This window comes from Ahaetulla prasina, chromosome 12, assembly GCF_028640845.1.
Source record: "Ahaetulla prasina isolate Xishuangbanna chromosome 12, ASM2864084v1, whole genome shotgun sequence".
Taxonomy (NCBI): Eukaryota; Metazoa; Chordata; class Lepidosauria; order Squamata; family Colubridae; genus Ahaetulla; species Ahaetulla prasina.
The window spans coordinates 8,536,346-8,564,063 of record NC_080550.1 but is presented as its reverse complement, the minus strand read 5'-3'; the positions used below and the strand labels follow the sequence as shown (position 1 = coordinate 8,564,063).

General features: G+C 40.9%; 1 protein-coding gene across 3 annotated transcripts in view; it reads left to right on the top strand.

Moving 5' to 3' along the window:
• The window catches only part of PHKB (phosphorylase kinase regulatory subunit beta), a 135,630-nt gene that overhangs the window by 32,580 nt on the left and 75,332 nt on the right, over nt 1-27,718 (top strand). For all 3 annotated transcript variants that reach the window (XM_058154770.1, XM_058154769.1, XM_058154771.1), the window contains 7 exons: nt 525-624; nt 1,902-2,009; nt 3,751-3,831; nt 7,754-7,869; nt 15,195-15,258; nt 23,219-23,314; nt 27,065-27,262. In XM_058154770.1, the coding sequence (XP_058010753.1) occupies nt 525-624; nt 1,902-2,009; nt 3,751-3,831; nt 7,754-7,869; nt 15,195-15,258; nt 23,219-23,314; nt 27,065-27,262 (763 nt within the window). The remainder of the gene's footprint in view (nt 1-524; nt 625-1,901; nt 2,010-3,750; nt 3,832-7,753; nt 7,870-15,194; nt 15,259-23,218; nt 23,315-27,064; nt 27,263-27,718) is intronic.

Genomic DNA, 27,718 nt, shown 5'->3' with positions numbered 1-27,718 from the left:
TGTTGCTGAAAAGGTGCCCTAGGGACTGGGATTTATCACTATTTATTGTTTTTTATATGAGATTTTCTTTAATCTTTGTGAGCCTCCCGGGGTCCCTGAGAATGTGTTTCAGTGGCCATATAAATTTTCTCAAATAAACAAATACATTTTTCAAACATCACCATCGTGTAAACATTTGTCCCATAATGTTCTTCTTTTCCATTCTGTAGCTCACAACTATACAGTTTATCCACGTTTTTCTTTAAAACAGGAAGACAGAGGGAAACAAAAATTTCTTTGCAAGAATGACTTGTTCTTCATTTTATGAACCCGCATTTCATTGTTGGCTTAGTCGTTGACTCTTTTGAGTTGGCTTTTATTCTGGCAAGGTTGATGGAGCCGCAGAATATTTGCGTTTGCTTGTGCCACTATATCAAAACAGCCTTAATACTTAATTATCAAAATAAAATAAAGGGATGCGGGTGCTTTCAACTTCCTTCTGAACGAATTTCTAATTTGTTTCATGGGTTATCTCTCTTATTCAGGCGCATTGATGACGACAAGGGACGAACCCACGAACTGGAGCATTCGGCTATAAAATGCATGCGAGGAATTCTCTACTGCTACATGCGTCAGGCTGATAAGGTAAAACGTTGCATTATGGACAGAAGCAGACACTTAATTCTAAAGGATTAAGTTAATTGTAAGCATTAAAACGTTTCGGCGGCAAACAAATTAAAAGGGTCATAGATGTGACGCCAGTTTGCACACTGCCAGAAAAAAAGTTTTATTTCTAGGCTCTGGCCCTAATATAGTTAAAAGCCACAGATGAAGATACGCGTGACATAGTAAATCAACTATTTAAAAGCAAACCCTCTTTTAATAATATTTAGAACTTGAACCGAGGGCAAACCAGAGGCTGCTGGTCGAGTTAGTGTTGGAAATGCATAAGTCTTTGACTTAGAACTGCAATTCAGCCCAAAATATATATGTTGTTAAGTGAGACATTTATTTATACCCTTTTAATTTGCAAGTTTTTTTTTAGATGATCTACGGCATTGTTGCCTCCTTCCCAATTAGTCAGGGAAAATACCTTAAAGGTGGACAAATAATATTTAGCGTGCTTTTTCTTCAAACCGTCGTTGTTTCTCTATTCTTATTAAATCTTTACAAAAATAGCGAAGAGTTTTAAAAATGCACTCGGGTCCATGCTATTTAAGGAATGACACGTTTCTTTACTTTTCTGTCAGTTCTGAAAAATTTAGTTTGACAAGGTCTTTCCTGAAGTGATGGCATTTCTCCCTTTTGGTACAGGTTTATTTGACATGGTGTGGCGCAATCATCTTGACATAGTTAATCAGAAAAGATTATTTATGAGTTCAGGGCCCCAGGAGGATCCTGTTGTGTCGCAAATGGAAAAAGAATTTCCTGCCCTAAATTTGTGTATAGATTAATTTTCCTTGTAACGAAGTTAGGATTTGTTACTGGTCACTGTTTAGTGTTGGTTGAAGACTATATATATATATTTTCCTGTAAAATAATCTTAAATCCCATTTTTCCTAGTAGTATTATTTTCCTTGTAATGATGTTAGCATTTTTTACTGGTCACTGTTTAGTGTTGGTTGAAGACTATATATATATATATATATATAGCAAAGCTGGCTGAGGAACTCTGAGAGTTGAAGTCCACAGGTCTTAAAGTTAACAAGATTGGAGACCCCTGTTCTGGGAAGCAGTTTTAAAACCCTTACCTTTTGCCAAGAAGAATGAGAAATGTAATAGGTGACTGCTACAAAACCCATAGTGCTTTTCTTAGAAATCCAACCATGGTGATGTTTAGTGGCTCGTGATACTTCATGTCGGTAGCTTGACTCATCCAAATGTTTGTGTAGAATTACATGTAATCTTTTTTTCCCCTCCAGGTTCAACAATATAAGCAAGATCCTAAGCCCTCCAAATGCCTGCATTCCATTTTCAACGTTCTCACAGGTGATGAGGTCTTTTCTCATGAGGAATATGGTCATTTACAGGTACAAAACAATGGTTGTTGTTTTTTTTTTAAAACAAAAAATCTACTATTGAGAATAGAATAGAATTCTTTATTGGCCAAGTGTGATTGGACACACAAAGAATTTGTCTTGGTGCATAAGCTCTCAGTGTACATAAAAGAAAAAATACCTTAATCAAGAATCATAGATACAAGACTTAATGATAGTCATAGGGCACAAATAAGCAATCAGGAAACAATCAGTATCAATATAAATCGCAAGGATACAAGCAACAAAGTTACAGTCATACAATCATAAATGGAAGGAGATGGGTGATGGGAACGATGAGAAGATAAATAGTAGTGCAGACTTAGTAAATAGTTTGACAATGTTGAGGGAATTGTTTAGCAGAGTGATGGCATTCGGGGAAAAACTGTCCTTGTGTCTAGTTGTTCTGGTGTGCAGTGCTCTATAGCATCATTTTGAGGGTAGGAGTTGAAACAGTTTATTTCCAGGATGTGAGGGGTCTGTAAATATTTTCACAGCCCTCTTTTTGACTCGTGCAGTATATAGGTCCTCAATGAAAGGCAGGTTGGTAGCCATTGTTTTTTCTGCAGTTCTAATTAGCCTCTGAAGTCTGTATCCGTCTTGTTGGGTTGCAGAACCAAACCAGACAGTTATAGAAGTGCAGATGACAGACTCAATAATTCCTCCATTGAACTGGATCAGCAGCTCCTTGGGCAGTTTGAGCTTTCCGAGTTGGCACAGAAAGAACATTCTTTGTTGTGCTTTTTTGATGACGTTTTTGATGTTAGCTTTCCAGAGTGAGTTTGAATATTTCCTTCCTGCTGTTTAGTTAAAGGCTACCGTTCTTTTTTTTAAAAAAGTCTTCAATTATGGAGCTTGACAAATTGATTTTCCTGCTTTAACCTACCAACAACAGCAGGTTGTTTTGTAGTCTGATTTGTTGCGATATAATTCAGTGTAAACAATGCCAGGGTAATGGCCAAAATGAATTGTCGCGCGACAAGCTCGGATCTGTGGAATGCAGACCTTAAAATATGTTTATAGATTGATTTTAAGAATTGCTGATCTGGATACTCTGTTATGCTTGGTGAATCAATTTCCCCTTTCAGAATACCCCCAGCCACTTAATTAAAAGTTAATGGGTTTTTAATTTAATTCTTAGGGGTTTTTTTTCCCTTCTTTCCTCCATTCAATTGCAGTTGCCTTACTGCATGTGCCGGATTTTGGATTGCCAGACGTCAATTTACCTGGGATAACAGTACAGATTGTTCTCGACTTAACAACCAGAATTGAGCCCAACATTTCTGTTGCTAAGTGAAACATTTGTTAAGCGAGTTTGCCCCATTTTTACGACCTTTCTTGGCACCGTTGTTAAGCGAACCACTGCAGTTGTTCCATCCGTCAAACTCTCGTTGAGTGAATCTGGCTTCCCCATCGACTTTGCTTGTCAGAAGGTTGCAAAAGGGGATCACGTGACCCCGCGACACTGCAACCATCATAAATATGAGTTGATTGCCAAGCGTCCGGATTTTGTTTACATGTTCTTGGGGATGCAAGGTCGTAAGTGTGAAAACGGGTCCTAGGTCACTGTTTTTAATGCCATTTGTAACTTTGAACGGTCTCTAAACGAACTGTGGTAAGTCAAGGACTTACTCAGCACACTGACTGCAGGCCTCATAGTACGAGTAGGCTAATTTTTTTTCTCCTTTTGACAGGATTATTTCTTTTTATCTTTTCCTTTTTTTCCTCCGTCCAGATCAATGCTGTTTCCCTCTTCCTACTCTACTTGGTGGAGATGATTTCATCTGGCCTGCAGATCATCTACAATACGGACGAGGTACGAAACGAGCCAATTCCATATCTCACGAAAGCAGACTGTAGGAATTTTACAGGCTTTTAAACAAAATGGAAGAATTGTTTTCCCCGCCTCGGGCGTTTTCCAAAATAGCTGTATCAAATTATAATTGGAGAAATGCTTTTCTTTCTTTCTTCCTTCCTTCCTTCCTTCCTTCCTTCCTTCCTTCCTTCCTTTCTTTCTTTCTTTCTTTCTTTCTTTCTTTCTTTCTTTCTTTCTCCCTCCCTCCCTCCCTCCTTCCTTCCTTCTTTCTTTCTTTCTTTCTTTCTTTCTTTCTTTCTCTCTCTCTCTCTTTCTCTCCTTCCTTCCTTCCTTCCTTCCTTCCTTCCTTCCTTCCTTCCTTCTCTTTCTTTCTTTCTTTCTTTCTTTCTCTCTCCCTCCTTCCTTCCTTCCTTCCTTCTTTCTTTCTTTCTTTCTTTCTTTTCTCTCTCTCTTTCTCTCCTTCCTTCTTTCCTTCCTTCCTTCCTTCCTTCCTTCCTTCTCTTTCTTTCTTTCTTTCTTTCTTTCTTTTTCTTCCTTCCTTCCATCCTTCCTTCCCTCATTTCCTTCCTTCCTTCCTTTTTTCTTTCTTTCTTTCTTTCTCTCTCTTTCTTTCTCTCTCCTTCCTTTCTCTTTCCTTCTTTCTTTCTTTCTTTCTTTCTTTCTTTCTTTCTTTTTTCTTCCTTCCTTCCTTCCTTCCTTCCTTCTCTTTCTTTCTTTCTTTCTTTCTTTCTTTCTTTCTTTCTTTCTTTCTTTCTTTCTTTCTTTCTTTCTTTCTTTCTTTCTTTCTTTCCCCTGAATGATAGCAAGAAACTATTTCTGTTAGTGTTTCTATTAACGATGTAAAAGCTAGGCCAGGAGTCTCCAAATGTAGCAATTTTAAGACTTATAGACTTCAACTCCCAGAATTCTCCAGGCAACCCTACTGGCTGGGAGGAATTCTGAAAGTTGAAGTCTACACATCTTAAAAGTTGCCCCGTTTGGAGATCCCTGGGTTAGGTAAGTGTGCCATGGATCATAAAGCATTACACTTATTAAATATGCCAAACACCATTTTCCTCCCTTCTAAAATAACAAATGGTTCCTAAAGTATCATTTCTGGGGTTTTTTGAAAAAAGAATCCCTATCAATACCAACATTTATGTTCTTTTGCACGCAGCAGGCTGTTAATGCCTGCAGAGATTTCCCTGCTCATTCCAGAAGTGCCACTTAAAACTGCTTCTAAAGCTTGTATAGAATCATCATGAATGGTGTACGTGAAACATGACTTCCATACAAATGCGTATGAAACCTGGATCTGGGGAAATTCAAGGCGGAAGGATTCCCGCAACTTGAAGTCAAGTTGTCCTAAGTTTTCTGCATTAAAGCACTTTTAAATTTCAATGCTCTACTAAAATAAACCTGGCTGTAAAACAGGCCTTGACAAGAGAAGAAAGATTTTTCTAGGTCTCTTAAATCCAGCTGTCTGCACTTCTCAGTAATCTGCATAAACTCTTCTATAATTGAGAAGTATTGACCCGAAGACTCTCACTGGTTTATAGTGAGTTTTTGGTTTTAATGATACGATGCTTACCTTTCAGTTCTAATACATCCACTGTCCCTGAATGTGGCAGGGTTTTTTTAAAACAATAAAAGTCAGGTGGGATTTGTAAGGTTGTATATAAAAAGGTTTGGGGTAGCTTGGACTAGAAGTGTCTGTCCCTGATTTTCTGGATGGTGGCATCATTTGAGATCATCTGAGATACTCATATCTAAAATCAGATTTGGATAAGAAATTGGCTGGCACAGGTCGCAGTTTCAACCATTCCTCCATACCTGATTGCCTCTTAAAATGGGGGTGTAAATGCTTGGAATAAAGAAAAGAGGAGGAGGGAATGGAGGAGAAGAAGAAAAGAAGAAGAGGAGGAGAAGGAGGAGAAAGAAAAGGAAAAGGAGGAGGAGGAGAAAGAAAAGAGAAAGAGAAGAAGGAGGTGGAGGAGAAGATAGAGAGAAAAGGAGGAAGAGGAGGAGGAGGTGGAAGATAAGAAAGAGGGAAAAGGAGGGAGAGGAGGAGAAGAGGATGAGGAAGAGAAGAAAAGAAGAGGAGGAAGAAGAGAAAGAGGAAGAGAAAGAGAAGAAGGAGGAGGAAGAGGAGGAGAAAGAGAAGAAGAAGGTGGAGGTGGAGGAAGATAGAGAGAAAGGAGGAAGAGGAGGAGGTGGAAGATAAGAAAGAGGGAAAAGGAGGGAGAGGAGGAGAAGAGGATGAGGAAGAGAAGAAAAGAAGAGGAGGAAGAAGAGAAAAGAGGAAGAGAAAGAGAAGAAAAAGGAGGAGGAAGAGGAGGAGAAAGAAAAGAGAAAGAGAAGAAGGAGGTGGAGGTGGAGGAGAAGATAGAGGGAAAAGGAGGAAGAGGAGAAGGGGGAGGAGAAGAGGAAGAGAAGGAGGAGAAGGAGAAGAAAAGAAAAGGAGGAAGAGGAGAAGGAGAAGGAGAAGGAGAAGAAGGAGGTGTAGAAGAAAGAAGGAAAAGGAGGAGGAGGAGAAAGGTGGTGGAGGAGGAGGAGAAAGAAAAGGAGAAGAAAGGAGGTGGAGGAGAATAAAGAAGGAAAAAGAGGAGGAGGAGAAGGAAGTGGAGGAGAAGAAAGAGAAGGAGAAAGGGAAGGAGAAAAGAAAGAAGAGGAAGAGGAGGATTCCTCTTGCCCAGTTACACGTCACATACTCTGCATTTGTCGCTAACTCCGAGTGGTTTTGTCCAGAAAATGTTCCGATTGGTGTCTGCTCTGAGCCCTGGCCCCTCCCCATACCCCCCCTTTATTTCACATTCAGACTAATCCCTTGCACAAGACATTATGCCTATTGAGTGTATTGAAGCTATTCATTATTATTCCTTGTTTCCCTTGGAGGTAAATGAGCTGCCTCCAGGAGTAGATGAAAATGCTGAGCCAGTTCTAAATGGTTGAATAAATGTAATGGGTTTTGTTTCTCTGTGCAGAACAATGATATTAGTTAACTCCTTACAAACGCAAGAGGATTATTTCCCATGTTATCGGATCAACATACTGCATGCATCCTCTTCAACAATACTGCATGCTTCCTCTATACCTGAACTTTCAGATCTGCAGCATAACATTCCAGCTATAAGAGGGCATACAAAATGTAACTAAAATGTAAAGATAGCATTTGGAGTTGTCGGAATGTAGTTTAATTCTCCAGATTACGAGACGAAAGAAGCTCATTTCCTGAAGAGACTTTCGGCCGTATCAAGCTTCTGCAGGTGTTCGGGTTCTTCCTTGAACCGCCTGCCATGTATTATAGATGCTCTGGAAGACAAGATAATCCAACTCAGGTGAAAAGTGCTGGAGGGTTCCCTAAAACTTCTGAAGGAACTTTGGGAAGAAAGAAGGTGCTACGAGTGGAATGAGCAGATGAAATCCAACCCCCAAAATAAGACCTGGTCTTATTTTCCTTTGGGCCCCAAAATAAGAACAAGGGATTATTTTTGGGATGGGGGTCTTATTTTTTTTCATGTAAAGAAAACCCACTTCTGTATTATTAAAAACTCTCTCCTCCTGTAATGTTCCAGGAAAGAAGTGAGAGCATTTGGCCCTCCCAATGCGTAATCCTGATTTTCAAAACAATCTCATACTGGCAATGACGAAAAAGAGCGAATTCTCCAGGCTGAGCTCGGAGTAAAATTCAGTCAAGTAATTCTCCCTGACCTGCTTGCAGTGGCAACGTAATTTTAGAGAATGATACTTCTGCCAATTACATGTCATGCCCAGTAATAATACTAGCAAACTATTATTAGCAACTAAAACTATAGACAAGACAAACAGTATTATCTGAAAAGCTATCCGTGTGCTTTCAAGAACCCAGAACTATTAATAGATTTCAGCACTTTGCTGTCTCTCAATTCTATTTCCTTTTCTTCTTTCTTCTTTTTTTTTTAAGGTCTCTTTCATACAAAACCTCGTTTTTTGCGTAGAAAGGGCATACCGGGTTCCAGATTTTGGCATGTGGGAAAGAGGAAGCAAATATAACAACGGCAGCACTGAATTGCATTCAAGGTATTGTTTTCATTCCTTCCCCCCCCCCAACTTCCGATAAGTCGATTCTTATTATTCTCAACCGTTGTGAACATTGATGTGGAATTTATAAGACGGTTTTGTGTCAGTCCCTGAACCATCGTCCAGTCTCCATGGGGTAAAATCCTGCAGCCTTGCGGTCCTGAACTGCTGGGGGGAAAAAAGGCAGCAGAAAGGTGACATTAAATAAAGTAATGTGTATCTTTTAATAGATAGATAGCTTTATTGATTAGCCTATAGGCCAGTGATGGCTAACCTTTTCCGGACGGAGTGCCCAAAGCAAGCTCACACCCGAACCTCCAAAATGCAATGCGTGTGCAACCACCCTGCGTATGTGCAACTCCCATGCATGCTCCCACCTCCGCGCATACACGTATGGCCCCCACACACGCCCCGTCCCCCACGCATGCGTGCAGACCTCCCCCACACCCGATGCATGCATGCACAGCCCCCTTTCTCTTAGCGTACAGATAGTCCTTAACGTATGACCGCAATTGAGCCCAAAATTTATGTTGCTAAGTGAGACGTTCGTTAACTGAGTTTTGCCCCATTTTACGACTTTTCTCACCACATTTGTTAAGTGAATCATGGCCGTTCTTAAATTAGTACCACGGCTGTTCAGTGAATCTGGCTTCCCCATTGACTTTGCTTGTCAGAAGGTCACAAAAGGGGATCACATGACCCTGGGACACTGCAACGGTACATAAATATGAACCAGTTTTCAAGCATCTGAATGAAAATCACATGACCAGGGACTCTGTAACTGTTTCATAAATATGAGTGAGTTTGCCAGGCGTCCGAATTTTGATTACGTGACCCTGGGGACGCCCCTAGTGGCCGTAAGTGTGCAACGACAATAAAGTAAACTAACTTAAAAGTGTGAAAAATGGTCCTAAATCACTTTTTTCAGGGCCGTGGTAAATTCGAATGGTCACTAAATGAACTGTTGTCAGTCAAGGACTATATGTATTTCTAAATGTATCCTCTATCAAAATATCTGTTTCTAAACGTAACTCGTGAAAAGACAGTAGAGGAAGGTGTTCCAAATGAGGGGGGCGGGTGTGTGTGTGTTTAAAACAGAAAAAGTATTGCCTGTGGCTTATTGCAAATAATTTGGGAAGCTGCTAAAATGCCACCGTTGAACTTCCTAACCCATGGGCCAATTGACCAGGGGGATCTTGCAATGGCTGTTTATGATTAGAAACGGTGCTAAGTCATTTTTTTCAGCGCCATTGTAACTTCAAACAACCACTGCACCTGAGGGTAGAACAGGAAGCAATGGGTAGAAACTAATCAAGGAGAGAAGCAACTTAGAACTAAGGGGGAGATTTCCTGACAGTGAGAACAATTAATCAGTGGAACAACTTGCCTCCAGAAGTTGTGAATGCTCCAACACTGGAAGTTTTTAAGAAGAGATTGGATGACCATTTGTCTGAAGTGGTGAAAGGTTTTCTGTGTAAGCAGGGGGTTGGACTAGAAGACCTCCAAGGTCCCTTCCAACTCTGTTATTCTATTCTATTCTATTCTATTCTATTCTATTCTATTCTATTCTATTAAACAAATGGTTGTAAGTTGAGGACTATCTGTTCTATAGCAACATATTTTTGTTGTTGTTGTTGTTGACTCCCCACCCCCCAATGATCAATTTTGGAAATTGATGTCTTAGAAGTTCATGATTCTCACCCACGTGTTGGGAATATTCGTTGGTCCTGTAACCATTTTGCTCAAGCTTGTTTCCAAGCATCTGTTGAATTATTCTGGGAAAAAAACCATTTTTGACATATCCCATCTGTGTTTTGTTTCTGAAAAGCAACGTCTTTCAACTCCGAGCTTTAGAAAGTCTTTGGCATCGGAGTCTTCTGCTCGTTCTCCTTTGTCCTGAGACTCTTCCCGCTGATGTGTTGTCTGTCCTTATTAAGATTTCTTTTGCTTGTTCATTTGGCTGCCAGTTTTTATGTAGTTACATGTGATTTTTTTTTAAAGGCTGTTCAGCATTGTTCTTGATTCTTCCTACAGAAACAACATTTTCAGAAGGAAAGAATTTAAATATGCTAGCAAAGGAAGATTTATGGATTTCTGAACAATTCCATCCTGATTAGAATCGGGTCTGCTTGTTTTGTTGTTGAAGGCTGTTTCAATCCTATCTATTTTCATTGATTTCAGTTACTTCATTAGCTTTGTTGTTGTTGTTAGTTGCGAAGTCGTGTCCGAACCATCGCGACCCCATGGACAACATTCCTCCAGGCCTTCCTGTCCTCTACCATCCTCTGGAGTCCATTTAAACTCATGCCTACTGCTTCAGTGACTCCATCCAGCCACCTCGTTCTCTGCCGTCCCCTTCTTCTTTTGCCCTCAATCGTTCCCAGCATTAGACTCTTCTCCAGTGAGTCCTTCCTTCTCATTAGGTGGCCAAAGTATTTCAGTTTCATCTTCAGGATCTGGTTATAGCATCATCTTCAGTAGTGGTTATAGCATTAGGTTAAAAACTGGGAGACCATGATCTAAGGCAATTGGACTTTCTTGGGTTTTTTGGGGTTTTTTGGAAAACGTTTCGCTTCTCATCCAAGACAATTAACAAGTCAGAAGCTTCTTGGATGAGAAGCAAAACGTTTTCAAAGGGAAAAAAAAAACCTAAGGAAGTCCAGTTGCCTTTTGAAAAGCATTTTTGGGACAACCATGATGACCAAGAATCTCCAAAGACTTTAAGATGGGAGATCATGAGTTTTAATCCGATTATTTAATCCTATCGCATGAGCCAAGGTGGCGCAGTGGTTAGAGTGCAGTACTGCAGGCTACTTCAGCTGACTGCTAGCTGCAGTTTGTCAGTTCAAATCTCACCAGGCTCAAGGCTGACTCAGCCTTCCATCCTTCCGAGGTGGGTAAAATGAGGACCCAGATTGTTGGGGGCAATAGGATGACTCTGTAAACCACTTAGAGAGGGCTGTAAAAGCACTATAAAGCAGTATATAAGTCTTAAAGTGCTATTGCTATTGTTATTGCTATTTTAAGCATAAAGCCAGCTGGATGGTCTTGGGGCCAGTCACTTTTATCTCAGCCCTAGGAAAGAAGCAATAGCAAACCACTTCAGAAATCTTTCCTAAAAAGTTGCGAGGACTTGCACAAACAGCCACCAGCAGTCAATACTGACTCGAAGACTGACACAGACATACCGAGAGGTTCACATTAACTTGGGCTGCAAACCATATTCTGTTTGAATGAAGAACTCCACGGTCACTTCATGGGTCCATATGCATGTGTAACTGCATACACATACGTGAAGAGCGGGGGTGAAATGCTCCCGGTTCGGACCGGGTCACCCGATCTGGTAGCGATGGCAACAGGAGAGCCGGTAGCAAAAATCCCTGCCCCCCCTTCCCCCAGCATGCCCAGCTGAGCCGCGCGATCATCAGAGTTTTTTTTTTAATTTTACCTTTACTTTTACTTCGGCTGAAAAAAGTGCTTTTAAAAGTAAAAAAAAAAGCCTCTGATGATCTCACGGCTCAGCTGGGATGGTCAGAACCCTTTCAAAGAATTTTTTCTACAACCTCTTCGGCTGAGGAGGCTGTAAAAAAAATGCTTTTAAAAGGCTTCTCTGGCGATCCCAGCTGAGTTGCCTAATCGTCAGAGGCTTTTTTAAAAGCATGCTTTTAAAAGTAAAAAAGAAAAAGAAAGTTGGCCACGCCCATCCAGTCACATTACCCCCAAGCCGCGCCCACAGAACCGGTAATAACAAATTTTACATTTCACCCCTGGTGAAGAGTGTCTTATTTTAGAGCATGAGTCAGCATTTTAAAGAGATTTGTTCATGCATTCAGTTGTACAGTCCTTCTAAACTTAGGCACCTTAGACTGAATCCTTGAGCTTCGATCTGTCTTAAAATTAAACCTTGGGGCTTGCAACTAAAGGTTGCCCATAAGACAGTGAACAGCAATTTAGGAGCCGAGTGCCTTATCTCTTATCTCTCATTTTTAAGCAATCATCAGTCAAGAGGCTGCTTAACAGCTGCTTAATCACAAAGCTTGGGAAAATCTGTTCAGTATTTTCCAGAGATGCTAGCTTGTAGCTTTCCAGTATCAACTGACACCATCGAACCAAGTCACACGTTCTTAATCCACTTGCTTTAGTCTTTATCCCCTATGTGGGCAAAAGAAGTTGACCGTTGCTCTTTTCAATTTTTTTTAAAAAAAATTTTTTTTGATGCCTCTACTGATCTCTAAAGCTAAAGGAATGAAATCAGTAAGCTAATCTCATTTTTGAAAAAGCCATTCCTTTGTTTCACATATCTATTAATTAGAATATTGAAGTACCAAAGGTGCTTTGTTCAAGAGGCAACTGGACTATCTGGTTTTTCTTGGAAGATGTTTCCCTTCTCATCCAAGAAGCTTCTTCAGCTTCTTGGCAAAACGTCTTCAAAGAAAAAAACCAGAAAGATCAGTTACCTCTTGAAAATGCACCTTTGGTACAAAGATGACCTGGATGACTGAGAATCTCCGTAGACCTTTAGAGTATTGAACTGATGGCTAAATCGTGCCTTAGTATTGTATACGTATATCAGTATCAATGAAGAAATACTGGATTTCCATTATATGCTCTTCTCTTATTTAGATTTGACCAGGAAAGGTTTTGTTTTATTTATTTATTTTTTAAAAAACTGGATCCATCTATGATTGATTTCATTTAAAAGGTTTGGGTTTTCCTCTTTATGGGGGTCACTTATACTATTGATGTTTGGGGGGATTTTAATTAGGAGCACATTAGTTTGCACGGTGGGTTAACCAGAGTTGCTGTAAGAGACTTAATACAGCGAAAGCTTCCTTTGCTGACAAAATAAAAATAAAATAAATAAATGATGATGTCCAATTTTGTATATTTCAAAACGCAAAGAGTTAATTAGAACGGGCCGAAAATTTGTTGAGTTGAAAAAAAAAAATAGGAGAAATTAAAAAACAACAACAACCACATTTGTATAGCTTCACATAAGGAAGGCCCTGCGGGAAAGTGCCGGAAAGATGCAACCATAGGTGTCCTTCTTGAGTTTAATGGAGGGGGGAAGATTCCATTAGCGAAGCAATGCAGTAAGCAATCCAGCTTCTATTAGCATGTCATCCGTCATTCACGAAGAGAATAGTTTCTAATCAGCAGAAAATGAGGGGGAAAAAAATAATGTGAGATTTCATCAGCCTTTGAGGGCAGCTGTTCGGAACAAAGTTTTGTAGGCAACCTAATCATCTTTCTCTTGTTGAACCAATTAGTAAACAGCACATGGTTCCTCCCCCCAACTCTTGTGTATGGCTTCCGAAAAGCGTGGAAAGCTCTCGGTGTGAAGGTTGAAATAAAGAAGAAAAAAAATCAATGTTTCCTAGTACGCTAGCAATGAAAACATTCCAGCGGAAGCTATCTTTTGGAGAGCGAGTGTCTTGTAGATGTGAAGACATTGGACTGACCTTGAAGTAGATGCAGAGTCAAGTCCAGTCTCGGATCTAGAAGCTCCTTTTTCATCCTATTGTTTTAAGATTTGTGCCCAAAAGAAAAAATATAGGAACCCTTTTATGGTTGATTCATGAATTATTATTATTATCATCATCATCATCATCATCATCATCATCATCATCAATAATAATAATAATAATAATAATAATAATAATAATAATAATAATAATAATAATAATAGAGTTGGAAGGGACCTTGGAGGTCTTCTAGTCCAACCCCCTGCCCAGGCAGGAAACCCTACACCATTTCAGACAAATGGCTATCCAACATTTTCTTAAAAATTTCCAGTGTTGGAGCATTTACAACTTCTGCAGGCAAGTTGTTCCACTGATTAATTGTTCTCACTGTCAGGAAATTTCTCCTTAGTTCTAGGTTGCTTTTTTCCTTGATTAGTTTCCACCCATTGCTTCTTGTCCTGCCCTCAGGTGCTTTGGAGAATAGCTTGACTCCCTCTTCTTTGTGGCAGCCCCTGAGATATTGGAACACTGCTATCATGTCTCCCCTAGTCCTTCTTTTCATTAAACTAGGCATACCGAGTTCCTGCTAGATAGATAGATTTAGGGTAAATGCACCTATCCATTTATGAATTCTTCTTCAGTATTTTATTTCACACAAAACAGCGACTCAGTTCATAATAAGTTTTTTTTCCAAAAATACTTATTTTTTTCATTAATAGGTCAGGGGTCGGCAACCTTAAACACTCAAAGAGCCACAAAGGTCCTAACTGGAAGCCCCCCTGTTAAATTCTGGAGCCGACCGGAAGTCCGCTTCCCCCACCATAGAGTCTCCTCCTAGCGTGGCAACCTTTTTCTTCTACCTGTCCTAACCGAAAGCCCTAACAATTGTGGATGCAATCGGCGACAGGGAGCCGCAGTAAAGGGATGAAAGAGCCACATGGTCTTGGTTAATTTCTTTGTGGTGCTGTCCAAGGTGCTGATCGTTCATAGATGACTACAGCCTGGGTTTGCTTATTTCTACAGTATTCCTAAAAAGCATTCAGAATAAAAGACAATTTACTTTAGGCCCTTAGTCAGATTAGAAGAGTACACCAATGGTCCCATAAAGTAATGAAAAAATAAATAAATCCTCAGCTCCTTTTCATCACTCCCCCCAAAAAGTGAAGCCGGCTATTGTCACAGCAAGATCCATAAACTTATTTATTTATTTATTTATTTATTTCGATTTTTATACCGCCCTTCTCCCAAAGGACTCAGGGCGGTGTACAGCCAAGTAAAAATACACTGTATACAAATTAAAAGAAATTTAAAAGGAACATATTATGATGTGGCCGAAAAATTTAAAACAATTTAAAATCTAAAAATATAAATAACCCCAATAAAATTTTAATCCAGTCCCGCTTGAATAAATAGGTGCGTTTTCAGCTCACGGCGAAAAGTCCGAAGATCAGGCACTTGACGTAAACCAGGGGGAAGTTCATTCCAAAGCGTAGGAGCTCCAACAGAGAAGGCCCTTCCCCTGGGGGCCGCCAACCGACATTGCTTACAGTTCCAGATGTCCAAATCCAAGGTCCTTTCAATATATATATATATATATATATATATATATATATATATATACATTTTTTTTTTACGGATTCACTGGTGACCTTTAAATACAAATTGCTGAAAACCAATAAAATAAACCGACTGTATCATCACTTTGTCCTAAGATTATTTTTTTTAAAAAAAGCTGTCAGCAAGAAATTATCTGATGTATAAGCCTGCCTTTAGGGAGCAGTATTTTTATTTCCAGAGTTGTAAGCATAACAAACATTTTTTTGCCCTGTTCTCTCTCTGTCTCTTTCCTTTCTTTTTCAGTTCTGTCGGGTTGGCAAAAGCTGCTCTAGAAGCAATTAACGGATTCAACCTCTTCGGCAATCAGGTACAATAGTAGGACTATTTAAGGACTTGTTCCATCTTCATTTTTAATTAACTGCTTGTTCTCTAGTAAATTGCTTTCACTGCACATCAAAGGGTGTCTAATATCCACATGATAAAATATTTCCAGTCTGCAAGCCTCTTTAGTTTTCCCCAGTTATTATTTTCTCAGTTAATAGTTAATAGCGCTATAGCTGTCATTTTCCTCTGGTCATTTTGATCCATGTTAAATTAGGCAAGACAGTTTAACAAATATTCCCCTGGCTCTTTTTTTCTTTTCAGTTTTCTCCTACATGGGACCATCCCTTGTTTTTATCAGCCCTGTCTACTTTACCCTCTGATAATTGAATACATTAACTGGTCCACTTCCTCGGTCGTTGTTTTCCTTATGTCCACAACTCTTATTTCCACAAAACATGGACTAATTCTGTCTTCCTTGATGATGATAGTGATGATGATAATGATGATGGTAGTAGTGGTGATTGGTTGTGATCCTTCTCCTCCTCCTCCCTTATTCCATCTCCCTTCCTTTCTTCTCCCCCCTCCTCCTCCTCTTTCTCCATGATTCCATCTCCCTTCCTTTCTCCTCCTCCTCCTCCTCCTCCTCCTCCTCCTCCTCCTCCTCCTCCTCCTCCTCCTCCTCCTCCTCCTCTTTCTCCCTGATTCCATCTCCCTTCCTTTCTTCTCCTTCTCCTTCCTTCTCCTTCTTCTTCTCCTTCTCCTCCTCCTCCTCCTCCTCCTTCTCCTTATTCCATCTCCTTCCTTTCTTCTCCCCTCCTCCTCTTTCTCCACGATTCCATCTCCCTTCCTTCTCCTCCTCCTCCTCCTCTTTCTCCCTGATTCCATCTCCTTCCTTTCTTCTCCTTCTCCTTCCTTCTCCTTCTTCTCCTTCTCCTTCCTCCTCCTCCTCCTCCTCCTCCTTCTCCCTTATTCCATCTCCTTCCTTTCTTCTCCCCTCCTCCTCTTTCTCCACGATTCCATCTCCCTTCCTTTCTCCTCCTCCTCCTCCTCCTCTTTCTCCCTGATTCCATCTCCCTTCCTTTCTTCTCCTTCTCCTTCTCCTTCCTTCTCCTTCTTCTTCTCCTCCTCCTCCTCGTCCTCCTCCTCCTCCCTTATTCCATCTCCCTTCCTTTCTTCTCCCCCCCTCCTCCTCCTCTTTCTCCCTGATTCCATCTCCCTTCCTTTCTTCTCCTTCTCCTTCCTTCTCCTTCTTCTTCTTCTTCTCCTTCTCCTCCTCCTCCTCCTCCTCCTCGTCCTCCTCCTCCTCTTTCTCCCCGATTCCATCTCCCTTCCTTTCTTCTCCTTCTCCTTCCTTCTCCTTCTCCTCCTGGAACTCAGGGTGGTGCACACAGCACTTTCTTTTTAAATATTATTCAGAAGAACAGATTTCTGAGATAAGCCAGGGCATGAAGTGGTGACTGGTTCAAAGGCAGCTCTCTGCCAGCTCCATTCCCTCTTCCCCCTCGGAGCTCTCAGGTTGTCTTGATGCTGACCCCTGACTCCCAGGCCTCCTCCTCATCTGATTTGGCTGCTGGAAGGGCCAGGGACCAACAGGCCACAACACTTGAATATATGCATCAAAGGGAGAGCCTTTGCAGCAAGATTAATCAGCAGTTCAATCAGAGGTTTTTGTCTTCGGAGCTTTCGGATTCATGCTGGAGCCCATCCTCAGGGAACTTCTCTCTAGCAGAGTGTAGATATCACGCTTTGCTATAGAGCAGCGATGGAGAACCTTTTCGGCAACGAGTGCCGAAAAAGTCCCACGGAAATGTCACATGTGTGCATTCATTGGGGCTGCACTCTGAAAAAGCCAAACTTCTGGGTTCTGGCGCGCGTGCGTGCCCGACAATCAGCTGTCCAGAACACACGCACGCACCGGTTTTTGGCACTGTTGCACGTGTGAAGAACAGCTGATCGTCGTGCGCGCACGGATGCCAGAAACCCAGAAGACAAACAGGCAAGGCCGTGCGTGCCGGGCAGCATGGTTTCGCGTTCCACTTTGGGCACGCATGTCATAGGTTCGCCATCACGGCTATAGAGTGATGAGCTCCAGCATGAGTCCGAAATGGGTGTAAGATGAGCACCAAGTCGAGTCCGAAAGCTCAGAAGACAAAACCTCTGGTCCTGTTGACCGGCCCAGATTAGATCCTGCAATCTTTATTTTCTCAGATGGCAGTTTTTTTGTTTTTTTTTACATTTATATCCCACCCTTCTCCGAAGACCCAGGGCGGCTTACATTGTGTAAGGCAATAGTCTCATTCTATTTGTATATTTATATACAAAGTCAACTTATTGCCCCCCCAACAATCTGGGTCCTCATTTTACCTACCTTATAAAGGATGGAAGGCTGAGTCAACCTTGGGCCTGGTGGGACTAGAACCTGCAGTAATTGCAGGCAGCTGTGTTTAATAACAGGCTTCTTACAGCCTGAGCCACACCGCAGCCCTTGGTGCAGGCAAACTGCATTCAGCCCAGCAAAGAGCAGAGGGGAGACAGATGGAGCCCAATATAGTTGTAGCCTTGCCTTCTCTGTTTCTGAACATCCATCTCTTTTATTCTGTTCCTCTTCCTTCTCTTCTCCCACCGCCATCCTGCTGTTTAGGCGGCCAGGAATGAATCAGCCTGCCAGACGTTAGAACCAAGAGAAAGGTTGGAAATATAGCTGTGGGCGGCAGGCAGCCCTGAGGTCACAAACTTCCTTTACGACAAGTCAGATAAGCTTCTTATCTGTAGACTGAGCAAATATTGTGAAGCCCAGATCACAATTTCTTAAACCTCATTGTCCTTTACCTGTTGAAAGAGAGAGAGAGAGAGAGAGAGGGGAAGATGCTAATGTAGGCAGGCCAAGTAGGGAACCATGCTGGGTCAGGATAGGAAATAGGAACATAATTTTTTTTTTTAATTTGAATTTATATCCCGCCCTTCTCCGAAGACTCAGGGCGGCTTACACTGTCTTAAGCAATAGTCTTCATCCATTTGTATATTATATACAAAGTCAACTTTTATTGCCCCCAACAATCTGGGTCCTCATTTTATCTACCTTATAAAGGATGGAAGGCTGAGTCAACCTTGGGCCTGGTGGGACTTGAACTTGCAGTAATTGCAAGCAGCTGTGTTAATAACAGACAGTCTGCTGAGCCACCAGAGGCCCTAATTGAGTATCTTACCCCATGTACAGGCAGTCCAAGACTTAGGACCACAATTGAGCCACAGATTTTATTTTATTTTTTTACAAACATATCAAATCAGCACATGGAACAGTGTGGCACCTGAGTATCATACATTCCAATACAAATAAAACTAGTAAAATTAATCATCGTTATTACATTCAATCAATTTATATATTTCTAATAATGATATGCAGTGGCTCAAGGGGTTAAGACGCTGAGCAGTTCAGCAGTTCGAATCCCTGGTGCTGCCGTGTAACGGGGTGAGCTCCCGTTACTTGTCCCAGCTTCTGCCAACCTAGCAGTTTCGAAAGCACGTAAAAATTCAAGTAGAAAAATAGGGACCACCTTTGGTGGGACGGGAACAGCGTTCTGTGCGCCTTTGGCGTTGATTCATGCCGGCCACATGACCACGGAGACGTCTTCTGAGAGCACTGGCTCTTCGGCTTTGAAACGGAGATGAGCATCACCCCCTAGAGTCGGGAACGACTAGCACGTATGTGCAAGGGGAACCTTTACCTTTTAATAATGATACACAATTATAATAAGTTGCAATCTGTCATTATTCAATCATTCCATGCTTTCTCTTAGTGTGACTTTTATTTTATTATACCAAAGGGTCTACACTAACATTCCCCCTTGTCTTATTTCTATCACTAATTCTAACTTTCAATCATGTCACCTTTTACTGAAAAACATTTTCTTTCTATCCTACCTAACTTCTAGTCATGTCACCTGCTCTAAAAAAAAGAAAAGAGAGAGAAGCAAAAGCAAATCAGAACAACAACAAAATTGAGCCCAGGTGTTTGTTGCTAAGCAAGACATTGGTTAAGTGAATTTTGCCCCGTTTCACAATCTTTCATGCCCCAGTTGTTAAGTGAAGCACTGCAGTTGTCAGTAGCAATAGCACTAGCACTTAGACTTATATACCACTTCATAGTGTTTTACAGCCCCCTCTAAGTGGACTTGTTCACGCTTACGACCTTTGTAGCATCTCTGTGATCACATGGTCAAAATTCAGACGCTTAGCAGCTGGTTCATACTTTGGATTGTCGCTGTGTCCCAAGGTCAAGTGATCCCCTTTTGCGACCTTCATACAACCAAAGTCAAGAGGGAAGCCAGATTTGCTTAACAACCGTGTTACTACTACTACTACTAATAATAATAATATTTTAATTTATAGACCGCCCTTTTCCCGAAGGACTCAGGGCGGTGAACAGCCAGTTAAAATACAAAACAAACCCATACAATAATTAAAAAACTACCCCTAAAAAACTTATTCAATTGGCCAAGCTAAAATACAATTACACCCTATAAAATCACTAAAATTTAAAACCCCCAATAAATCCATTTAAAAGTTTAAAAATTAATTACTAGCTTAACAACCGCAGTGATTCACCTAACAGCGGTGGCAAATAAGGTCACAAAACGGGGGAAAAACTCACAACAAAACATCTCACTTAACAACGGAAATGTTGGGCTCAGTTGTGGTCCTTCGTCAAGGACTCCTTGTATGCTGCTCTAGAAGAGGCAGAGGTTTTGCGTCAAAGTCTGCTATGACAATAACAGCCCTTAATTGGTGATTTGTTACCAATGCTAGCCTTGTTTGCCAAAAAGCCTCTTGCCTTACGCCTATCTTCTTGTTCTCTGATTTTAACTCAGCCAATTTTCTAGCTGGAGCGAGAGAGACACTTTTCAGGGATGGCATGGAGCCTCCTTGTAGATGTGCCTCTTGATTTCCAAGGTCTGTGTGCACAAGAAGAATTTAGTTTCCCTCAGGAGTCAATATGTTTTCTGCTTTTCTTGATCTATTTTAAAGTAAGCCGGCTTTTTCAGTGCGGCTTCTCCCAGTGCTCCTGGATGCTCCTGGAATCTGCTTAGCGTTGCCTTGGCAACCGATGCGGCCTACTATATCCCAGGACAACTTTTCCAGTTGTTGCGGTTGCTCCAGCAACTGATCTGGGGGAGAATGGTGGGGTTGAGGCGCTCAGCTGGAGGTCACCGAGCATTCTCTCAGTTGTAGCCTTCTTCAGGCTAACACAATTAAAAGCTCTATTCAACAGTGTACATTTCATACCCTGTTTCCCCGAAAATAAGACCCAACCGGAAAATAAGTCCTAGCATGATTTTTTAGGATGCTCGTAATATAAGCCCTACCCCTAAAATAACCTTGTCCAGTTAAGATTGTCAGCCAGATGGGTGCATTTAGTACCGTATTTCCCCCAAAATAAGACCTAACCAGAAAATAAGCCCTAAGGCATCTTTTGGAGCAAAAATTAATATAAGACCTGGTCTTATTTTCGGGAAAACATGGCATATGTGTTACGCTAACATACTCATTGTATTTGTCATTTTTTTTAGTACTTGGGTGAGGAGCGCTAATCAGAAATGTATTAAAGTAAGATCCCTGAAAAAGAGGAAGGAGCACTTGATGTTTGTAGGCCCTTGGGATGTTGAAAGTCTGTATGCAAAGTTCAGGAGATCTTCCAGAGATCTTGAAGGAATGACCTCCTCTTTACCTCTTGAGGGAAACTCATTGTCTATGAACAGGCTCACTGGGATCCTAACGTTTGTCCATGTGTTGTTTAGTCTTATATTTAGATCTGGATTAATTGGCCATTGCTCTCTTTCTCTATTATAAATTCTTTTTACCACAAAGTGAATTGCTGCAAAATGCATACTTAGAATATGCAGGGTGGTTTTCTTCATATCCCCATCGATCAAACACTTCAAAATATCTAATTGAATAAAGACATGTTTGAGAGCAATTTGCGTTAAGGAGCGGTGTCGCTTAATTGCACATCTTGCAAAAAGAATCTGAGGTTGTTAGCCTCTTCTTGGCTTTGAAAACTGCAATATGTTTTTTTTTAAATTTGGTTTTGAGAACACAAGTAATTACACAAGTTTAAGGGAGGACTCATGACTTTCTTTGCCCTTCCCCCACCCCCAAAAAATCAGTAAAGGTCAACTCTTAGGGCTAAGCTGAATGGCTAAAACTAAGATTGTCAGATAGTACTTAGAAAAATAGTATAGTAATAATCCGATATAGATAGACCTGGATGAGCTTCTGAGGGAAGGAAAGATCAAAGAGTCTTCAAGCAATAAGTGGGAATAAGTTATACATGACAGTTCCTATTTGCAACCTTCCTCTACTTTTCCACCACTGTATGTATGTATGTATGTATGTATGTATTTATTTATTTTTCACATAGTTTTTTAATGAGTGAGAGAGATGGATAAGGGTTCTCCTGGTACTGTAGCGAGCCCTCACACTGTAAGCTCCCCACCTTTCATAAGCAAAAGCCAACAAGTCTTCATTGGAACGTACGCTTATTCTCCAAAAATATACGAAAATGTAGAGGTGGAAATGGGCATAGCAAGTGCCAAGCCAACTCTGAAGCTCTGGTATTTGCCCTTATTTCCCTGTAACAGCGGATAAGTCTAATGGACCCTGTGCCTTCTATAACAGGGGTCTCCAACCTTGGCAATTTTCAGACGTGTGGACTTCAACTCCCAGAGTTGAAGTCCACACGTCTCAAAGTGGGAGTTGAAGTCCACACGTCTCAAAGTTGCTAAAGTTGGAGATCCCTGCTCTATAATGTAAATCCTGTGAGAAGTCAAAAGGTGACCTTAAGACCCCATGCCCTGATCATGAACGTGCTGTTTTTGGCGCCGTTGATAGGTCAACTCTACAAGTCCTACTGAAGTAGGAACCTGAATAATTGGCATCAGTGTCCACCTGAGATCAAGGTGAATTTAAACTTTGGCAATCTTTTGGAATGAAACTCAAGGGAATCACCCCCTCAGAAGGTGTTGCTGGAACAGTCAAACATGTTCAGTACTTCTGACTTGGAATGGCCTCCTCTAGCAACTGAGGAGAAGCAGCCCTATTGATTGATGCCTAAGATATCACCATGGAAGATTCCCTTATATATTAATTAACACCTCATTTCTAGATAGCTCCCATCCACTGTCCTGTGGCCAAATCTATAAATTTATCAGATTGGGTTTTGTTTTTATTTTTTTGAATTATGGACCACAGAATTACGGTATACTTCTTGCAAAATGCACAAAAACTTTTGAGTAGCGTTTTGTAAATAATTCTGGAGGATTGCTTTTTTGGCAATGTCACCCTTCTCTCACCCCTGCTCTACTATCTAGTTTTTAAAATGCCTACTGAGTCCTTTAATAGTAATGAAAATAGAGTTTTATATATATACATTTGTCTTGGAAATGTCATCATCTGTTTCAAATTACCGAATTATGATTGCCATCGGTAAACTAATTACCATATTTTTCAGAGTATAAGATGCACCTTTCCCCCCCCCAAAATGGGGTGAAAATCTGGATGCGTCTTAAACTCCGAATGTATCCCCGCCCAGCTTCTCAAACGGAGGTTTCAAAGGCTGAAAAAAGCATCAGAAAAGAAGCTTCAGAAAAGAAGCCCCCAAACAGATCTTCAGAGGCTTTTTTTCTGAAGCTGTTTCGGAGGCTTTCAGAGGCAGAAAAAAAGCAAAAAAAAGCAAGGCACAGAGCTTACAACCAAGGAACCTGTTGCTAAAATTCACCTCTGGGAACAGCTGATTGGGGGTATTCCAGGAGGCCGATCCACCTGCCAATCAGCTTTTTTCTTATTTTCCTCCCCAAAAACTAAGGTGCGTCTTATATTCCGGTGTGTCTTATACTCCGAAAAAATATGGTATCTGGATAATTTGTACACTTTGTCAATAATAACTGACTATTCCAGTTATTGCTACACATATCCTGTTTAGCGTTAATTTTCTGCTCCATCCGCAGGGTTGTTCGTGGTCTGTCATCTTTGTGGATCTTGATGCTCATAATCGGAACCGCCAAACCCTTTGTTCGTTGCTTCCTCGTGAATCACGATCTCATGTAAGCAGAATGTTAACATATATTATAGAGGGAGTTCCAGGGGTGAAATGCTCCAGGTTCGGACCGGATCAGCCGATCTGGTAGCAGGTAATTTGGAGAACCAGTAGCAAAAATCCCTGCCCCTGCCCCTGTTCATGCCCACCCAATGCCCGGTCACTCGCTTCCCTGCTTGCAGCTTCTTTAAAAAAAATGCTTTTAAAAGGTAAAAAAAGAGGCTCTGACAATCCCAGCTGATCTGCCTGATCATCAGAGCCTTTTTTTTTACTTTTAAAAGCATTTTTGTTACAACCTATTCGGCTGAATGGGTTGTAAAAAATGCTTTTAAAAGTTAAAAAAAGAAGCTCTGACGATCCCAGCTGAGCCGCGCGATCATCAGAGCCTTTTTTTAACTTTTGAAAGCATTTTTTTTACAACTTATTCAGCCGAATAGGTTGTAAAAAGAATGCTTTTAAAAGTAGAAAAAAAAAGATTGCGCGCCACAGCTGATCACCTCCCTACCCCTGTACACTGTTCTACTTACCCAATACCTCCTTTTGGCGTGCACTGCGCATGCGCAGTTTGCATTTGCGTGGTGCGCACTGCGCATGCGCGCGCAGCCAGCGAACTGGTAGTAAAGCGGTTCAGATTTCACCACTGGGGAGCTCATGGGGGTACGTTTTACTATCCATTTTAATAAGGTTTGTCATTAGACAGGATTAGAATCCAGGTCTTTTTCAGAAAGAACTGCGCAAAAGAGACTTTCCTTATGGCAGACTCGTCTTTTATAAGTGTAATAAGAGGGGAAATAAACTTTTTTTTAAAAAGTTTTCCGATCATGACCATTTGTTATTAAGCAATAAATAGGTGGAACCGTCCGACTTCTAGAATTTCTGATGCATTTGCAATAGAACTTCAGATTGGAACAGAGTGCATGAAAAAGACATGTTTCTCCCCCACCATTTATTTCTCTTCATTGCGCATTCAATTTCCGTTTCAATTTTTAAAATCCGGGAACTCTTCTAGGTTAGAAATATGTAATTGTTTATTTTGGGGGCTAATAGTTATCCTTGGATTTGGGGATGATATTTTCTAACGGGTTAAGGCTTGCCGAAAGCCATTTCTGCATTAGATACTTCTCATTAGCATAACAATACATTCCATTTTATTATCTTAAAATGGGCAGGCTTGGCATGGCTGCTTTGGACAATTCCAGGAAACTATTCTCACTGCTGCCTCAAGGAAAAGTACTCCACTTTCAGATCCTAGATGCCACAAATTTATATACTGGTATATATATGAATTTTCTTCAGGTTTTAAGATTGGGACTATCCTCACATGGGTCAAAATCTAATTCATTTACTCTCACAATTCCTTTAATTTTATGGCACCCATAAATATTTTTCTGGAACCAAAAAAGGAATGAAATTTATTCTCTGTATTGTCTCCTCGGTTTTAAGAACTTTTTTATCTTTTCCAAGGATTCGAATAGTCATTTAATTTATAAGCTTACGCGTTTGTTTGTTTTTTTGCAGTAGATAATATAAAATAGCATCATCCTGTTCCTTTCTGGAATAACCAACAATTATACAAAGCATAATAAGTATGTAAAGTGGTGAGCAAAAAGAAGAAAAAATCAAAAGCAAGAGATGAGAGAGAAAAACCTGCTTTTACTAATAACGTAATCAGTTTTTGTTTGCAAACTTGCGCTGCCAAATTTCCCTTAAGAGAGATTGCTGATAATATAAAAATACAACAAAACTCCCAACCCTTGATTGTGTATTCAGAAAAATCTCTTTACTCTGTCAGTGACTGACTAAACATTGCTTTATTATAATATTATAATATTTTAGAGCTCCATTCACTGTAAACATTCCAGTGTAGGTATATGCTTCTTTCTTTAAACCCTTGTGGTTTCAATTTTGCTGTCTCTGCGGTTGTTGCATAGATACAGCAAAGAAAGTTGGTCTCATTGCGTATGGAATGGATCTCCACCTTGCATGTATATAGACTTCAGAGAACAACAAAGCACCTTGTGTTGTGTCTCTAAAGTCTATAATTCATTCATTCATTCATTCATTCCTCCCTCCCTCCCTCCCATCCATCCATCTATCCATCCATCTTAGATGCTGCCCATCTCACCTGAAGACTTACTCTAGGCAGTTTAAAATTTAAAAACATACAAATATATCAATGAAAGATACCTATTAAAAATAATTGGGACACGGTAGCTCAGTGGCTAAGACGCTGAGCTTGTCGATCGAAAGGTCGGCAGTTCAGCGGTTCGAATCCCTAGTGCCGCAGAACGGGGTGAGCTCCCATTACTTGTCCCAGCTTCTGCCAACCTAGCAGTTCGAAAGCACTTAAAAAATGCAAGTAGAAAAAATAGGGACCACCTTCGGTGGGAAGGTAATAGCGTTCCGTGCGCCTTTGGTGTTGAGTCATTCCGGTCACATGACCATGGAGACGACTTCGGAGAGCGCTGGCTCTTCGGCTTTGAAACGAAGATGAGCACCGCCCCCTAGAGTTGGGAACGACTAGCACATACGTGCGAGGGGAACCTTTACCTTATTAAAAATAATAAAAACATTAAGACTTGTCCTAAAGGCATTTATTTTTTTAAAAAAAGACAACTGTGACCTGGATGACTGAGAATTTCCATAGAAATACTGAAAGTGCTTGGTTTGGAGCAGTGGTGGTATTCAGCCGGTTCTATCTGGTTCAAGCGAACTGGTAGCGGCAGCTGCAGGAGGCTCTGCCCACCTGCCAGGACATCATCACATCCCGTTTTTTTATGCTCTTCGCATGTATGGAAGGCCCTGTGCATGCGCGGAGGTCAGAGGTGGGTTTCAGCAAGTTCTGACCAGTTTTGGAGAACCGGTAGTGGAAATTTTGAGTAGTTTGGAGAACCGATAGTAAAAATTCTGACTGGCCCACCCCATCTATTCTCTAGCTCCCAAGTCCCAGCTGATTGGGAGGAAACGGGGATTTTGCAATAACCTTCCCCTGGAGTGGGGAGGGAATGGAGATTTTACGAATCCTTCCCTTGGAGTGGGGAGGGAATGGAGATTTTACAGTATCCTTCCCTTGGAGTGGGGAGGGAATGGAGATTTTACAGTATCCTTCCCTTGGAGTGGGGTGGGAATGGAGATTTTACGAATCCTTCCCTTGGAGTGGGGAGGGAATGAAGATTTTACAGTATCCTTCCCTTGGAGTGAGGAGGGAATGAAGATTTTACAGTATCCTTCCCTTGGAGTGGGGAGGGAATGAAGATTTTACAGTATCCTTCCCTTGGAGTGGGGAGGGAATGGAGATTTTACAGTATCCTTCCCTTGGAGTGGGGAGGGAATGGAGATTTTACAGTATCCTTCCCTTGGAGTGGGGTGGGAATGGAGATTTTACAGTATCCTTCCCTTGGAGTGGGGAGGGAATGAAGATTTTACAGTATCCTTCCCTTGGAGTGGGGTAGGAATGAAGATTTTACAGCATCCTTCCTGTGCCATGCCCACTAAGCCACGCCCACCAAGCCATTCCACGCCCACCAAGCTACACCCACTGAACCGGTAGTAAAAAATTTTTGAAACCCACCACTGATGCAAGTGGTACGTGCACTCAGATTTGCGAACCTGTAGCGAAGGTAACTGAATACCACCTCTGGTTTGGAGTTACTACGTGTGACCTCCTGAATGTGTACATACCATATAGCGGTATTGAATTGAGAATGTTCATCCGTTATTTAGGTACAATTTTTTATTTTATTTTTTGTTACGCTAGAACACCGATGCTGCCCTTCTACCTTGCATTGGCTATCCTGCGTTTGCTTTGGACGATGAAGCTTTGTACAATCAAACAATTGATAAGATAGTTAGGAAACTCAAAGGAAAATATGGATTTAAGCGTTTTTTGAGAGATGGCTATAGAACCGCATTGGAGGACAAAAATCGACAGTACTATAAACCGGCAGAAATTAAGGTAATGATCTTGTTCCTGTGATATGGGAAAGAATGAATGTGTGTTCATATAAATGCTAGTGCACAAAACTTGTGGTGTTTTTAAAAAATCTCTGTTTATTACAATGACTAGGCAAAGGTTTGGCCGCTTTAAGTAATTTTTACAGTGCCAATTAGCTTGATTCTTAATGTTGGATGCTAATATTTGCAGTTTACCGACATGGCTGTTTAACTCCTGAGTGCAGATTTAACCAATGCTTTTTATATCATCTGTTTTCAAGCTGCTAGAGAAGGGCAACTCTTCAGCACTCTTGTAGCTGAATGAACAAATAATAATAATAATAATAATAATAATAATAATAATAATAATAATAATAATAATAATAATAATAATAATAATAATAATGTTGAGTTATTGTTGATATAATCATAGTTCTTACTTTCTGAAAATTCAAGGTATACCTCCCTTACACACCCA